The 17415-nt window shown below is 49.3% G+C and overlaps 1 protein-coding gene across 1 annotated transcript in view; it reads right to left on the bottom strand.

The window, feature by feature from the left end:
- PRKAA2 (protein kinase AMP-activated catalytic subunit alpha 2) overlaps positions 1-15705 on the bottom strand; it is a 67877-nt gene extending 52172 nt beyond the window's left edge. Inside the window, 2 exon segments of the mRNA XM_030206429.1 lie at positions 12447-12588; positions 15600-15705. Of these exon segments, the coding sequence (XP_030062289.1) occupies positions 12447-12588; positions 15600-15693 (236 nt within the window). The 5' untranslated portion in view covers positions 15694-15705.
- Between the last annotated feature and the right edge of the window lie 1710 nt (positions 15706-17415).

The following is a 17415-nucleotide window of genomic DNA, read 5'->3' as shown; positions in this document are numbered from 1 at the left end:
CTCATATGCGTGGATCACACAGGAGGAGGGATTCCCAGCGGGGAAAGAATCGAGGGTCTTCTCCACATGGTTTCAGAAGGGACTGATCAGATTCCGGGATTTAATGGATGGAGGTCGCATAAGGGCATTTAAAGAACTCCAAGAGAAATATGACTTACAAGAGACAGATAAATACGCATACATGCAAGTCCAACACTTTATTATAACAGAAAAATGGATAAAACACCCACCAGTAGACCATGAGAAATTCGAAAATCTATGGGGAGAAATTGATGTGTCAGGCAGGGGAATCTCCAAGGTATATGGGCACCTTCGGGGCCAAACTTTTAGAAAACATGCTTTTATGGAAGCATGGGAAAAAGACATGGGACAGACATTAAGTGAGACCGAATGGAGGAGGGTGTGTACCGAAGTTAAGAAAACATCAGTTTGTGTGCTGATCAAAGAAAATGCATACAAGATACTAAGTAGATGGTACTATACACCAGAAAAAATTAATAAAATGTACCCAGGAGCCTCAGCGGAATGCTGGAGGTGTGGGAAAGGGAAAGGCACATTCTATCATATATGGTGGGAATGTGGCCAGATACAAGAGTATTGGAAAGACATTGTGAAAGAATTATCAATGGTCCTGGAGATTCCCTTTCCGCATGAACCAAAATGGTGCTTACTGGGATGGGGAAATCATAGAGGGCAAAAATGGCAACAAAGAATTAAACGGATAGGGCTGGCAGCAGCGAAAACGGGTATAGCACGCCATTGGAAAAGTAAAGTGGGGCCCACAAAGACTGACTGGAAAATTAAACTAGGGGAGCTCATTGAGTTGGATAAGTTAACAGACAAAAGAATAGGGAGATACAATTCTGAAGCAAAAGAATGGACACAATTACAAGGACTCCTGAAGGATGCGGAATAAGAAGAAGCTGATATAATATCCTGAGGATTAAAAGAAGGGGGGGGGGAGGGGGAAGAGAGGGAGGGAGAGGGAGGAGGGAGGGGAGGGAGAAAATGTATAAAATATAGAGAAACATTGTTATAATATTATGAGAAATGGAGTGTTAAGTTATGTTACAACGCAGTTGTGATATTGTGTTTTCAATAAACTATATAAATTACAAAAAAAAAGAAAAGTGGCAAGGAGTTTGCAAATGGCTCAAAATGCAGTAGATCAGTCATTGGTTGGTTATGGTTCATGAGATCCTATTTCCCCTTATGTGAAAAAGTTGTATCAGCTATCCATTGGAGGGAGAGCCCAATTTAAGCTAAACTGTTTTTTAAAGCAGTGCATGAGATAGGCCTGATATATTTATAGAAGAGAATGTGTGTTGAAATATATACACAATATCCCTGGATTCGATATATGGTGCTACGAATTGCGCATGCAAATTGGGTGCACACCCAATTTTCTTGCGTAATTTAATTGAGTAACAAGCCAATTATCATCAATAACCGGGCCCTATCAATTACTGGCATTAACTGACAATTTGGATTTATGCACGCATCTTGCTAAGCGCTTTTCTACAAAGATGTGTGCATAAATCTAGTACACAGCTGAAAATGGGACATGGCCGTGAGAGCAGCAGGGACGGGTCAGATGTGTGCAGTATTATAGAATTTGGGGCATCCACGTCTAATTTACGTGTGAAGATTTACACCAGGTTTCAGTTGGTGCAAATCCTCACACCACAAATATTGGATGTGGATCCCGGCGCTATTCTATAAACAGCGCCCAAATCAGAGCGCCATTTACAGAATAGCACTGAACACTCATTTTGTTTTGGCGCCCAAATGTGGATGCCATTTATAGAATCTAATCCCTACAAGTATATTAGGGGCAGAGGAGTGGTTTAAAACAACATGCTGGAAACCAGGTTCAAATCCCAGAGCAACAACTTGTGGCTTATGCAAGACACCTAACTTTCCATTGCCTTGCGATGGCCAGGAGTGGCATAAGCAACCTCACTCCACTTAGGGCCTGCCATAGAAACCTTCATCCTTGTAGCAGTCCCCATAAGTCATTCACAGTTTGGTACTTGTATACAGGAGAAAGAGAGAGAAAGAGGAGTGGCCTAGTGGTTAGGGTGGTGGACTTTGGTCCTGGGGAACTGAGGAACTGAGTTTGATTCCCACTTCAGGCACAGGCAGCTCCTTGTGAATCTGGGCAAGTCACTTAACCCTCCATTGGCCCATGTAAGCCGCATTGAGCCTGCCATGAGTGGGAAAGCACGGGGTACAAATGTAACAAAAATAAAATAGATACTACTGGAGATTCTACATGGAATGTTGCGACTATTGGAGATTCTACATGGAATGTTGCTACTGTTGGAGATTCTACATGGAATGTTGCTATTCCACTAGCAACATTCCATGTAGAAGGCTGTGCAGGCTTCTGTTTCTGTGAGTCTGACGTCCTGCACACGTCAGACTCACAGAAGCAGAAGCCTGCGCGGCCACATTGCTGATCTGCAAGGGCCGACGTCTACATGGAATGTTGGAATAGCAACATTCCATGTAGAATCTCAAATAGTAGCAACAGTGGAGGAGTGGCCTAGTGGTTAGGGTGGTGGACTTTGGTCCTGGGGAACTGAGGAACTGAGTTCGATTCCCAGCACAGGCAGCTCCTTGTGACTCTGGGCAAGTCACTTAACCCTCCATTGCCTGCCGCATTGAGCCTGCCATGAGTGGGAAAAAGCACGGGCTACAAATGTAAAAAAAAAAAAAAAAACTATATTAAAGTTAAAATATCCAGACTATAGCCTAGGTTTGGAATTGCAACAGACCCTTTTATGTGATTAAATTAATTCTCTGCTGGCAAGATTTTCTTTTACTTTCTGTTTCCATCAGGGGCGGACTGAAAGTAATCTGGGCCCTCAGGCAGAAAGGGCCATCTGGTCCCGTACCCCCAGGCCCCCACCTTTGTTTCCAGTATCCCCCCACCTCAGACACTACAGCCCCCCCCCCCCTTGAAGAGCCCTGGTGGTCTAGTAGCCTGTTCGGGGGGCAGGAAAGAACCCCACTCTTTCCTGCCAGCCACCACCGCTGCTTCTTCTTAAAGGCTGCACAGACTTCCAGTGGCGGTCTCGGCAGCCATTTTGAAGATGTGGTGGTGCCGGACAGAGCAGTGGCAATGGACAGGAAAGAGTGGGATTCTTTCCTGCCCCCGAAGAGGGCACTAGACCACCAGAGCCCTTCAAAGTAGACTGGGGGGAAGGGGGGGCTGTAGTGTGCAAGGGGGTGGGGGGAAGAGAGGCACTGGGTCCCCCAGAGCCTCTGAGCCCTTGCACTGCCCAGTTGCCCATAATGTCAATCTGCCGTTGGTTTCCATAGCTGAAGTCCTATGGCCTCTTGTGCTTCATTCTGAGCTAAACAGTTTATATTTAGTTAATATTTTTCATGGGGATTAAACCAATGCTTTCTTCAAGAGCTGAAAAACAGGCACCACTAATTCCCAAAACAGACACTGTGATATATCACCAAAAATCACTGACATACACACAAAAGAAGAATGTATGACACTTTAACTATGAAAACACAATGAAAGAAATAGTAGGAGGTTAATTTGCAACTCCAGGAATACAAGGATTGACCTGGAAATACTAATGGAATAATAGTTTGCTGCTATTCTTCTTAAATGTTCTTTATTTGTCTTTATTGAACGCCTTGACAACACAAACTTCTGACACCATCTTCATGCTGTTGCTCCAGTAACATTCCACAGACTCTAGACAAATAATTTACAGCCTGCTGGAGGATCCAAACACCCAATGGAGAGATGTGTTAACAGCATCTGCGAAAGTGGTCATCTGGTCATTTAGGGCTCCTTTTTGAGTCTTATTCATTATAAAAACAGGTCTAGCTCAGAACGTCTTACTTTTAGTTTTGTTTTGTTCCATTATGGCTGAAAAATGTCTAAGTCTTAGGAACGCCCAAATCCCACCCTTAACACGCTTCCAACACAACCCCTTGAGATCTGAATGCACTGCAGACAAACGGCATAGAAAAACATATGAAAAATATGTTTTTAAAATATGAATTTGGACGTTTTTGTGAGAAAAACATCCGAATGCTGCTTTATGCCGCTTTTTTGAGACATTTTTCTCGTTCAAAAAGGAGCCTCATAGTAACATAGTGACGGTGGATCTGGATGGACCTGAATGGTCCATCCAGTCTGCCCAACAGTCACATTCATTCTCAATTCAAGATTAAAATAAACAATGAACGTGAGATTATACACTTGACCCTGGTCTTTCTTTGGCATTTCTGGGACATAGACCATAGAAGTCCGCCCAGTTCTGTCCTTATGTTCCAACTACTGGAGTTGCCTTCAAAGCCCACTCCAGCCTGTCCGAATCTCTCATGCCATTTGCGGGGCACAGGTTGTAAAAATCTGCCCAGCACTGTCCTCACGTTCCAAATACTTGAGTCTCTGCCGAAGCTCTCTCCAGCCCATCCTAAACTGGATTGCTACATGCAGGACTCAGTGTCCCGTTCCGGGCCCTTACCTGGCGGTCCGCGGGCCGGAGCGGGAGGCTGGGGCGCCCGTGGGATGCGGGGCGACGGGGGAAGGCTGCCACGGGGATCGCCGCGACTGCAAGCCGCTCCGAGGCCGGCGATCCAGAAGAACTACACCGGCCTCGGAGAAGGAGATCCGCCGGCCAAGATGGCGGCGCCGGCGGCAGCGTCCTCCTCGCTGCAGCGGGACCAGCGAGGAGGCTCCGCCCACTTGCGCCGGATTGGCGCATCCGCGTAGGAACTCCGCCCATCGGACGGGAGGACCAATCCGGGCCCCCGCTGCCTGCCTGGACGGAGAGGATTGGTGCCAGCTGTTCTCCAGCCAGGAAGAGCGGGGGATTTAAACGGAAACACGGAGGGGATCCAGTGCTTCCGTTTTGTTGTTTGAAGCCATCCTGCTAGCTATTTCCAAGACTGTGTTTGTTCCTCGTGACAGCTAGCCGTCCTGCTAGCTATGTCCAAGACTGTGTTTGTTCCTCGTGACAGCTAGCCGTCCTGCTAGCTATTTCCAAGAAGACTGTGTTTGTTCCTCGTGACAGCTAGCCGTCCTGCTAGCTATTTCCAAGACTGTGTTTGTTCCTCGTGACAGCTAGCCGTCCTGCTAGCTATGTCCAAGACTGTGTTTGTTCCTCGTGACAGCTAGCCGTCCTGCTAGCTATTTCCAAGACTGTGTTTGTTCCTCGTGACAGCTAGCCGTCCTGCTAGCTATTTCCAAGACTGTGTTTGTTCCTCGTGACAGCTAGCCGTCCTGCTAGCTATTTCCAAGACTGTGTTTGTTCCTCGTGACAGCTAGCCGTCCTGCTAGCTATGTCCAAGACTGTGTTTGTTCCTCGTGACAGCTAGCCGTCCTGCTAGCTATTTCCAAGACTGTGTTTGTTCCTCGTGACAGCTAGCCGTCCTGCTAGCTATTTCCAAGGCTGTGTTTGTTCCTGTTGTCAGCTAGCCGTCCTGCTAGCTATTTCCAAGACTGTGTATGTTCCTGTTGTCAGCTAGCCGTCCTGCTAGCTATTTCCAAGACTGTGTATGTTCCTGTTGTCAGCTAGCCGTCCTGCTAGCTATTTCCAAGGCTGTGTTTGTTCCTGTGGTCAGCTAGCCGTCCTGCTAGCTATTTCCAAGGCTGTGTTTGTTCCTGTTGTCAGCTAGCCGTCCTGCTAGCTATTTCCAAGACTGTGTATGTTCCTGTTGGCCTAGCCGTCCTGCTAGCCACTTCCTCAGACTGTGTCCGTTCCCAGTGCTCAGCTAGCCGCCCGGCTAAGCTACGCTCACCAAGGACTCTGTACCCACATCAAGCCAGGCCAGCCGTCACCCCGTGGTTCCAGCAGTCCTGCTGGCCGCCCGCAGCTGAGGGCTCAACCCTCGGTGAACGGTGGTCGCCGCGGGTGAAGATTCGGGGTGCTCGGTTATTTCCTGGGCCTAGTGGTGCTCGGGAAAACTCGAGAGCTCACCAACACCCGAGTGACATCAGAGCCGCGACAGAAAACGGAAGCCATGAGCTCGCCGACGCAACCTGATCTACGGGACCTGGCCAAGGTTCTCCAGCAGCAACAGGAACAGCTTAATGCCCTGTCTGGGGCGCTCCAGAATGTTTGTTCTCAACTTTCCACGCTTCAGGTACAGAACCAGGCCGCTGCGGTCCAAGGGGCCGCAGCGGCTCCCCGTATGGGAGGGTTCCGCGTGGGACCTCGGTTCCCTGAACCAGCACGATACGATGGGAACCCGGGAGGTTGTCGGGGGTTCCTCAACCAGTGTAATCTGGCCTTCCGGATGCAACCGGAGGCCTTTGCTTCGGACCAAAGCAAGGTGGGCTACATTATGGGCCTTTGTGTAGGAAAGGCCCAGGCCTGGGTGGCCCCACTGAACGAACAACATGATCCCATTTTGGAGGATTATAGCGAATTTCAGCGCCGGTTCCGGATGGTGTTTGACCTTCCAGGAAGACCATCCTCCGTGGCATCGGAACTGCTCCGGATTCATCAGGGAGAAGGTACGGTGGCCGACTATGCCATCCGGTTTCGTACATTAGCCACGGAGCTGCGTTGGAATCCGGAGTCCTTGATGGCCATTTTCATGGAGGGATTACAAGAACGAATCAAGGATGAATTGGCGGGACGGGAAATTCCCGGACAATTGGATGCCCTCATCTCACTCTGTATACGGGTGGACACCCGATTCCAGGAGCGAGCCAGAGCCCGGGCGGAGCAGCAGAAGTGGGCACGAGGGGCCTCCCGGACGAGTAAGGGGCCGTCCTCTCGCCAGGGGAACCGGGACACTACGGAGCCCGGGGAGGAGCCGATGGTGATGGGTCGGCAACGGTTGACTCCTGCCGAAAGACAGCAAAGACAGTCTAACGGACTGTGCTTCTATTGTGGGAAGGCTGGGCATTTCCTCCGGACCTGTTCCATCCGGCCGGGAAATGCGCTCCCCAAGGCATCCCTGAGGGGAGGGTTCTTGGGGCACTCCGCTCCCCTACAGGACACCTTGATCATCCTACCGGTGACCTTACGGTGGCAGGAGGCCACGGTTCAGACCCGAGCCTTGGTGGACTCGGGGTCAGGGGGCAATTTTATTGGGCTCGAACTGCTGCAGCAAATGGGCTGGCCCACGCTCCCCCGGAGGCCTATGCTGCGGATAACCTCCATCCAAGGAACTACCCTTCCCCAGCCGGTCACTGAGATCACTCCTATGTTGGGACTGCAAGTGGGGGAGGACCATCGGGAGGAAGCCGAATTCTTAGTGTTATCCCGGACCATCCACCCTGTGGTTCTGGGATTGCCATGGCTACGATACCACAACCCGGTTATCGACTGGACCGGGGGAAAGATTCAAGCGTGGGGTAATTCCTGTCAAGAGACCTGTTGTAAGGGTCGGGCTGGCAGCTGTCCGGCTTTAAATACGTTGCCCGGGGAAGGACCGGGTGAACTGAGCTCCCTGCCTATGGATTATAGAGACTTTGCAGATGTGTTTAATCCCAAGGAGGCGGAGGTACTACCGCCGCATAGGTCTTTTGACTGTGCTATTAATCTGAAGACGGATACGGTACCCCCACGGGGCCGACTGTACAAACTGTCCCGAGGAGAGTTCAAGGCAATGCGAGATTACATCCATGAGAACCTACGGAAAGGGTTCATTCAGCCGTCTACATCCCCAGCCGGGGCAGGGTTTTTTTTTGTTACCAAGAAGGATGGGTCCCTGAGACCTTGTATTGACTATCGGGGATTAAATGCCATCACCGTGAAGGATCGGTTCCCGCTGCCGCTCATTCCCGAGCTCTTGGACAGACTACAAGGAGCTCAGATCTTCACGAAGTTAGACTTGCGGGGGGCCTACAATCTAGTACGAATCCGGTCAGGGGACGAATGGAAAACGGCTTTCAACACCCACGAGGGACATTTTGAATATCGGGTGATGCCGTTCGGTCTCTGCAATGCCCCTGCGGTGTTTCAACGTCTTATTAATTGTGTACTAGCAGACTTGCTAAATTCCACGGTGATTGTATATCTGGACGACATCCTAGTTTACTCTAAAGACCCCAGGGAGCATCCGGGCCATGTACGTGCAGTGCTGCACCGCCTACGTCAAGCCCATCTATTTGCTAAACTGAGTAAATGCGCCTTCCATCAGCGATCCTTATCCTTCTTGGGGCATATCCTACTTCCAGGGGGGTTACAGATGGAGCCAGACAAGCTCCAAGCCATTCGGGAGTGGCCTCAACCGAAGGGCCTGAAGGCCTTGCAACGATTCCTGGGCTTCGCCAATTACTATCGCCAATTTATTCCCCAGTACTCCAGGTTGACAACCCCGTTGACGGCGCTCACCCACAAGAACGCGAGGGTCAGCGATTGGCCGCTAGAGGCGCAAGCGGCTTTTCGTCAGGTAAAAGAGGCTTTTGAGTCCGCGTCTATTCTGTTGACCCCTGACCCTGAGAAACCTTTCATTGTAGAGGTGGACGCGTCCGCCCTAGGGGCCGGGGCGGTCATTTCTCAAATCAACCCCGAAGGGCGGCGTCAACCATGCTCCTTCTTTTCACGTAAATTCTCTCCAGCCGAGCGGAATTATACGGTAGGGGATAGAGAACTCTTGGCCCTGAAACTAGCACTGCAGGAGTGGAGACACTTGCTGGAAGGAGCGGAACACCGGTTCACGGTCATCACTGATCATAAGAACCTCCTATACCTCCAAGAAGCCCAGCGGCTGAATCCCCGACAGGCCCGGTGGTCATTATTCTTTGCCAGGTTTCATTTTCAATTAGTGTTCCGGGCGGCCTCCCAGAATACCCCGGCAGATGCGCTCTCCCGAGCCTTTGAGGTACCAGAAGAGACTAAGGAGACTCACCCGATGTTAGACCCCGCTTGTCTCAGTGCGGCCGCAGGGGAGGTTGCCCAAATCCAGAAATTCGTGGCGGCCGCCGATCGGAAAAAGGTTCTGCAATGGGGGCACTCGTCTAGATGGGCCGGGCACTTCGGGTACCAAAAGACACTCCGATTCATCACGAGACATTATCGATGGCCACAGATGAGACGAGATATCCTCCAGTTTGTTACCTCGTGCCCGGTATGTGCCCGAACCAAGCCAGTAGGAGGACCCCCCGTGGGAGACCTACAACCCCTGCCCGTACCGACCAGTCCCTGGTCGGAGATATCCATGGACTTTATCACTGACTTACCTCGTTCCCAGGGTCATACCGTGATCTGGGTTGTGATAGATCGGTTCTCTAAAATGGCTCACTTTGTTCCATTCACGAGCCTCCCGTCGGCCGCCTCTCTAGCTCAAGCGTTCATTCACCACATTTTTCGACTACATGGACTACCCACTCGGATCATCAGTGACCGAGGACCCCAATTTACCTCCCGCTTCTGGAGAACTTTGTGCACGGCCTTGGGGGTAGAGAACCACTTTTCATCCGCTTACCATCCTCAAACCAACGGTATGGTTGAGAGGATTAACCAAACCTTGAAAGGATTCTTACGAGCCTTTGTCAACCAACGACAAGATAACTGGGCTTCTCTACTTTCCTGGGCCGAGTTCGCCTATAACCAAAGTGACCACTCATCCTCAGGGCAGTCCCCGTTCTTCCTGGTATATGGGCGACATCCTCGGCTTCCAGGACCGTTCCCGGCTACCGCCATAACCCCGGCGGGGGACCAAGTCGTAGCCGACCTACAAGAGGTCTGGAAGATGGCTAGGGAACAATTACAGAAAACCGCGACCCAGGACAAGATCTTTGCTGACCGCCATCGGCGGCCCGCCCCCGTGCTCCAACCAGGACAGAAGGTATGGTTAAGCACGAAACATCTGAGACTCCGAGGGTCTTCCCGAAGACTGGGACCTCGATATGCGGGGCCATATGCAATCCAAGAACGAATTGGGCCAGTAACGTATCGATTGCGGTTACCCGGCACCCTACGAGTGCATAACGCCTTCCATATCTCGCTATTGAAGAGGTTCCGGGAGTCCGGGTGGCACCCGCATCCAGTCCAAGAAGAAGATCTCCAGGTGGCCCCGGACCCGGAGTACGAGGTAGGAGAAATTCTCGACTCAAAGTGGCGGCGGGGAAGACTGTATTATTTGTTATCATGGAAATCTTTTGGCCCCGAAGATAACTCCTGGGAACCCGTGGCTAATGTTCATGCTCCAAAATTGGTCAAAGCCTTCCACGCCCGATATCCGTCCAAACCCGGGCCCCGGAGGAAGGGGTCTTCCGGGGAGGATACTGTCCCGTTCCGGGCCCTTACCTGGCGGTCCGCGGGCCGGAGCGGGAGGCTGGGGCGCCCGTGGGATGCGGGGCGACGGGGGAAGGCTGCCACGGGGATCGCCGCGACTGCAAGCCGCTCCGAGGCCGGCCATCCAGAAGAACTACACCGGCCTCGGAGAAGGAGATCCGCCGGCCAAGATGGCGGCGCCGGCGGCAGCGTCCTCCTCGCTGCAGCGGGACCAGCGAGGAGGCTCCGCCCACTTGCGCCGGATTGGCGCATCCGCGTAGGAACTCCGCCCATCGGACGGGAGGACCAATCCGGGCCCCCGCTGCCTGCCTGGACGGAGAGGATTGGTGCCAGCTGTTCTCCAGCCAGGAAGAGCGGGGGATTTAAACGGAAACACGGAGGGGATCCAGTGCTTCCGTTTTGTTGTTTGAAGCCATCCTGCTAGCTATTTCCAAGACTGTGTTTGTTCCTCGTGACAGCTAGCCGTCCTGCTAGCTATTTCCAAGACTGTGTTTGTTCCTCGTGACAGCTAGCCGTCCTGCTAGCTATGTCCAAGACTGTGTTTGTTCCTCGTGACAGCTAGCTGTCCTGCTAGCTATTTCCAAGACTGTGTTTGTTCCTCGTGACAGCTAGCCGTCCTGCTAGCTATTTCCAAGACTGTGTTTGTTCCTCGTGACAGCTAGCCGTCCTGCTAGCTATTTCCAAGACTGTGTTTGTTCCTCGTGACAGCTAGCCGTCCTGCTAGCTATTTCCAAGACTGTGTTTGTTCCTCGTGACAGCTAGCCGTCCTGCTAGCTATTTCCAAGACTGTGTTTGTTCCTCGTGACAGCTAGCCGTCCTGCTAGCTATGTCCAAGACTGTGTTTGTTCCTCGTGACAGCTAGCCGTCCTGCTAGCTATTTCCAAGGCTGTGTTTGTTCCTGTGGTCAGCTAGCCGTCCTGCTAGCTATTTCCAAGGCTGTGTTTGTTCCTGTGGTCAGCTAGCCGTCCTGCTAGCTATTTCCAAGACTGTGTATGTTCCTGTTGGCCTAGCCGTCCTGCTAGCCACTTCCTCAGACTGTGTCCGTTCCCAGTGCTCAGCTAGCCGCCCGGCTAAGCTACGCTCACCAAGGACTCTGTACCCACATCAAGCCAGGCCAGCCGTCACCCCGTGGTTCCAGCAGTCCTGCTGGCCGCCCGCAGCTGAGGGCTCAACCCTCGGTGAACGGCGGTCGCCGCGGGTGAAGATTCGGGGTGCTCGGTTATTTCCTGGGCCTAGTGGTGCTCGGGAAAACTCGAGAGCTCACCAACACCTGAGTGACATCAGAGCCGCGACACTCAGACCATACAAGCCAGCCTAGCATCGGCCTTAGTTGACACAGCCAGATTTGCCATCTAAGCACCACTTGACATGCAAACTCACATGCAACCCTTTGTTTTGTTTTTTGGTTTAAATCTTTTTTATTGCCACAAAACCCCATGCATACAACTGGTAACATCAACAAGTCACAAACCAAATAGAACATTAAATTCATCCAACCTTCCCAAAATCGGCCATGTGTATGTTTTCCACCTTTTTTCCCCCACCCCCTACTCACCCTCCCCCCAATCCCTAAGCCCTCTGAATTCCACTAATTAATAGCGAACAAAGCCATCTATACCTTCGTACCTCTATATATATTACAGACAGCCTCTCTTCTCAATATAGAGCAGAATTAACATAGAGCACATGCCCTAAAATGTTAAGGTCGTACCCCCCTCTCCCTCCCACTCCCCCCATCTCTCCCCCCTCCCCGTCCCTTATATGTATATAATAACATATAGTCTTGAGAACATGACTGATCATATTCTTACCTGATCCAACCATGCATGTTATATTCAATCCATTATTGCATACGTCATGGCTGCTCTGCTTCATTCATTATTATATACTCTTATTATGGACACTATGGTACCATATGAGCTATCATGCATGAGGATGCCCGCTATTCTGTAAGCCTCGCATCTCCTACCATGAATGCCCCCCCCTCTCTTCCCTTCCATCTTCTTTGTTTTGCTTTTTATATCATACATTTTCTAATTAGAGATCTTCTGTGTTCATCCCACGGCTTTTTGAATTCCACCATGTTTTATATATACCAGCCTGCTGTTCTATACGTGCAAATAGCGTCTAAGGCTTCAAAACGTTTACTCCTAAAAGAATAAATAAAGCAAATGTGATGGAAAAGCCAATATGCAAAAGCACAAAATAACTTACAATTTAATAATATGAGGGTGCCGGAAGAGTTTTAGGTTTTGAATTTCTCGCATGATTTTGCCAACCACATCCAAGTTCCGAATCTTCTGCCTATTTAGGATTTTTACTGCCACTTTATGTCCAGTCAACTGGTGCTCTCCAACTAAGGGAAAGAGAATATTAACATTACGTTTAAAAATGAACTTTCCATTTAACAACCCTAATAAATCATTCAGGACAAGGTTTCCCAAGTCAGTGCTGGAGTACTCCCTTGCCGCAATGAACTTGCATGAAAGAGACCTGCAGAGAACGGAAGCAGTATATGCAAATCTATTTCATTGTGGAGATCCTGACAACCTGACTAGCGAGGGGGTACTCCACGACCGACTTGGGAAACACTAACTTAGGACAATCAAACAATCGTTTCAGTAGTAGCTCAAGGTGAGTTACATTCGGGTACAATAGGTATTTCCTTGTTGGGCTCACAATCTAATTTTGTATCTGAGGCAATGGAGGGTTAAGTGAGTTGCCCAAGATATTGAACCGGGCACCTCTGGATGTCAAGAGAGTGTGTGTGTGTGTTTTTTAAGTGACTTGCACGTGTGTGTGTGTGTTCTATATCTATATATCGCGCCTTAATTTCCGCATGGAAATCAAAGCATATTCTACAACGATGTACATCACTTAACTGGTTAACTAGCTAATCAGCGCTGTTAATTGGACGGTAACAAGCAATTATCAGCACTAATTGTCATTAACATTTACAAGCACAGCTCACTATGAGGCATATTTTCAAAGCACTTTGGGAGGCTAAGTTCCATAGGTTTCTATGGAACTTTGGGAGGCTAAGTGCTTTGAAAATGAGCCTCTATGCGTATTCTGTAATGATGTGCGTAAATTCCAAGTCGCACAGTTGAAAATGGAGCATGGTTATGGGCATGGAATGGGTGGGTCATGGGCATTTTGAAAATCTATGCGCATTATTATAGAATACATCCACTCTTCCTTATTTAGGTGTTGGGATATACACCAAGTAAAATGTGGTCTAAATGGATGTGACCAAATTTATACTATATACCACAAGGAAATTTACACCGATTCTATAAAATTTAGGCATACTTTAGAAAATACGCTTAGGCGTATATTTTTACTGTGCGGATTTTTCAGGTGCCATATATAGAATCTGGCCCTTTCTGCTCAGCGCACATCATCCTGGGGCACCTCAATTTTGGAGCAATTTCTTGAATTTACCCTTAGGTTTTTAAGGTCATGATTCTTTACAGCAACAACCTTAACCTATTTGTTTTCAAATGGTGCATTTCTTTACACTAACAACTTCTACTGAACCCCTGTCACCAACACATGGTCACATACTGAACACAGCATCACTCTGAATCTTCTGTACATTTCTGAAAACAGTCCATAAAAAGCCTGAAACTGTGTGGTTGCATGGCTTTTAGTGCATGAAAAATTATAAACAGGCTGTTCTGGGTGGCAATTTCTTTAAAACCCCCCATCTTTCATTCCACCTATAACATTGTGCACCCATCTAGTCTGCTCAGTAAGGAAGCTGGGGTTGTGACTGCTGCTCCAGTCAGGTAACACCCCCCCCCCCCACCCCCGTATACCTTTGCTCAGAATGGGGTGAGAAATATGAGAGAACAAAAGCAGATTATATCGAGATTATGAGCCTGATGTACACACATAAGCTTTTCAGGAGAGGTCATCCCAAGCTCTGCCCACCTGGCTATTCCTTCTTCAAAACTAATCCAGGGGAACCTCCCCCCTTATGATGTCTTAAATATTTATAGCAGACATTTTGAAAGAGAATTTCAGATGTCAATTGCATTTCTCAACAGATACAAAAAGACTGAATTAAATGTAATTGAAGCTTTTCCTTTGCAGGAGAAAACCAATTTTCTTTGGGTGAGTGAAGGATCTTTGATTGTCCCAGTTCTGTATCTGGCCTCCTTTTTCCACAGCTTGGAAACACAGCAAAGGAAACAGGAAAAGAAAACCACACAAGCTCTACTATCCCAGTAATTCTGGCGCAAAACATGCAACAGGATCTGGTTAATACCCTTGTGGATGATTTAATGCCAAATACTATTAAACACCACAAAACTATTTCTAAAAAGCAGTTTCTAGACGAAGATCATAGGGTATCTTGTAGCTATTTAGCAGGCTTGTTACACTCACTACTTCTCCTGCGCTAACTTAATACTTTCAATTTCAACACCTATTAATAGCCAAAGATCAACTAAGAAAACCGTGCCCAGTTCCAGACGTCCTTCAGGCTGACAATGACATTCTGTAATTTAACACTTGGCATTAAGTTATCAGGCTCAAGTAGGAATACCCGGAAGGGTCCCGACTCCCCCCTCCCCTCTTTTCCCATCTTGTTTCTAGAGCTCTGGGTGTAATTATGGTATCTATTACAGCTTGTGTTTTGAGGAGTGGCATATTAGATAAACGCACAAGTACGTTACTCCTAAAATCAAAGAAAAACTGTACTCTCATTTTGTTTTGACCAGGGAGACCACATCTTGACAGCCAGTCAGAAATGTTTTGCTAATTAATCCAGTTAGGGCATTTTTTTTAATTATTTACTGCACTGTTTATAAATTGTTTCGTGAACTTTTTCTTTGAAATACAAATGCATTTAAGATTTATATTTATATATCAAACTATGTTGATGGATCCTACGAAGTGAATTGCACGCCTACTTAACTAATATTCATAGGTGCTATTCAGCGTTTGCTGTTATTATAAATCTCTCTGGGTGATCCTACAGGTCTAAACGGCCAGAATCCATTAGATTTAATTGAATAGTATGGTTTGGGACTTGTTTGTTGCCTTTTTAGTCCGTCTAGTTTAAGCTTTTGAAACAGAGCCCGTATGAAGGTGCAGTTTAGGTGCACGTCTATTCTCTCCCTGTGATCAGGTGCACCCCTCCCCCTCTGTGCCCACCACACCCTCGCAGTATATACTGCTCCGCGTCGCCGCCAGCCCGCGCCTCAAGTCTATTCACCAAGCCACATACGGCAGCGCCGGAGGGACCGAGGAAGGGGAGCAACGTTACGCCCTTTCCGTAGCCACAAAACCCAACTCTGCGAAGCTCCCGGGGTGGTGACACTGCAAGGCGAGAAGGAAGCGCAAAAAAATGGACTCAGCTTTTCACTTTTCCGAAGGTGCCGACTCCCAGCGTGTCTCCCAAGATGTAATGTCCTATCCTAACCCTGCCATCGTGTTTCTGTTTCTCAGCCATCTTTGCATTCCATCTGGCTCTGGTCTGTACCCAGAATGCAGTGGGCGGGAGGGGGGTCGCGCGGGGGAGGGGAGGAGAGGGATACCTGCCTGGGTCCCGCTCCGTAGTTGGGGGATTAGCGAGGGGTGGGGGAGGAGAGAGTGCGCTGCAGAGCCCGTTCTGCTACGAGTTCTCGCTTGCCACTCTGTAGCCGACTTGAGTCATATTTCTAACATCGGAGCCCCTCTGCACCTGCCTGTGCAGGAGCGCGCGCTGTCTCCTGGGCTGTTTCAGGGACAGGCTGCGGCTCTGGCGGACAGCGGAATTTAGAGACGTTCCCTGTGTGGCTTGTCGGTGCCTGGCAGGACAGCGCACGCCCCAGACGAAGCGAGCGAGCTCGGCCAAGCTGCCTGTTTTACACTGGACTGCTGCAAGGTCCTAACACCTGTCGGAACCAGGATCGCATGTACGCATACATAACCAATGGTCCTATATATATGTTAAGCTTTATCTGTTCTTCCATAAAGGTGGTTAAAGTTCAATAAATAAAATTGTTAGAAAGCTAGGATTTGGTCTTGCACCTGCTGTGGCATTAGCAGCCACTGGCTCAAAGGGCAAGCAAGCACCGTCTCCTAGATTCTATATAGGGTGAGTAAAACTCCGTACACACATTTGGCAGTGTGGCCAAATTGCACCTTGTACTTAATTGAATAACAAGCCAATAGGCACTGATAATTGGCCAATGATGAGCAGGTATCGGTACTAATTAAACTAATTAGAATTTATGTGTGCAACTTTCTAAGCATATTTTGTCAAGTAGTGCATGTAAATTCTGATGCGCGGATCTCAAAAGGGGATATGGCCATGGAAGAGGGCATGGGCAGATTGTGGATGTTCCTGGTAATCAATAGAAATAAAACATGGAAAAGAAAATCAGATGATACCCTTTTTTTTTAGATTGTAAGCTCTTCGAGCAGGGACTGTCCTTCCATGTTAAATTGTACAGCGCTGCGTAACCCTAGTAGCGCTTTAGAAATGTTAAGTAGTAGTAGTAGTTTTTTATTGGACATAACAATACATTTCTTGATTAGCTTTCGAAGGGTGCCCTTCTTCGTCAGATCGGAAATAAGCAAATGTGGTAGATGACAGTGTATATAAGTGAAACATCAAAGCATTTCAGTGACCCCCCCCCCCACCTCCTGCCACCAACCCTCCCCTGCTGCCGCCGTCGGGTACCTTTGCTGGCGGGGGTCCCCAACCCCCACAAGTCAAAGTCCTCTTCTGCGGCACAGCCGCGTTGCTGATCTGCAAGGCTTCTGTTTCTGTGAGTCTGACGTCCTGCACATATGTGCAGGATGTCAGACTCACAGAAACGGAAGCCTTGCAGATCAGCAACACAGCTGCAGAAGAGGAGTTTGCCTGGCAGGGGTTGGGGACCCCCGCCAGCAAAAGTACCCGACGGTGGCGGTGGAGGAGGGTTGGCAGCGGCGGGAAGGGGGTGTTGAAAGGGTTAGCACCGGGGGAGGGGTCAGTGGTGGGGTGTCAAAAATTGTGAGGGGGGGGGTGGCGCCGGGGGGGGGGGGGCTAAAATGTGCCCCCTCACCTCGGGCTCTGGACCCCCCTCCCGCCGAAGTCTGGCTGCGCCCCTGACTCGAACATTGCTGCATGCTGCCCAGTTACTGCACAAGTAGCGCATAAGGGCTCAGGCGGTAATGGCCACGAACTAATTTGGAAATTAGCGAA

This window comes from Microcaecilia unicolor, chromosome 6, assembly GCF_901765095.1.
Source record: "Microcaecilia unicolor chromosome 6, aMicUni1.1, whole genome shotgun sequence".
In the NCBI taxonomy this organism is placed as follows: Eukaryota; Metazoa; Chordata; class Amphibia; order Gymnophiona; family Siphonopidae; genus Microcaecilia; species Microcaecilia unicolor.
The sequence above is the reverse complement of the archived record's forward strand: the minus strand, read 5'-3'. Positions and strand labels throughout refer to the sequence as shown.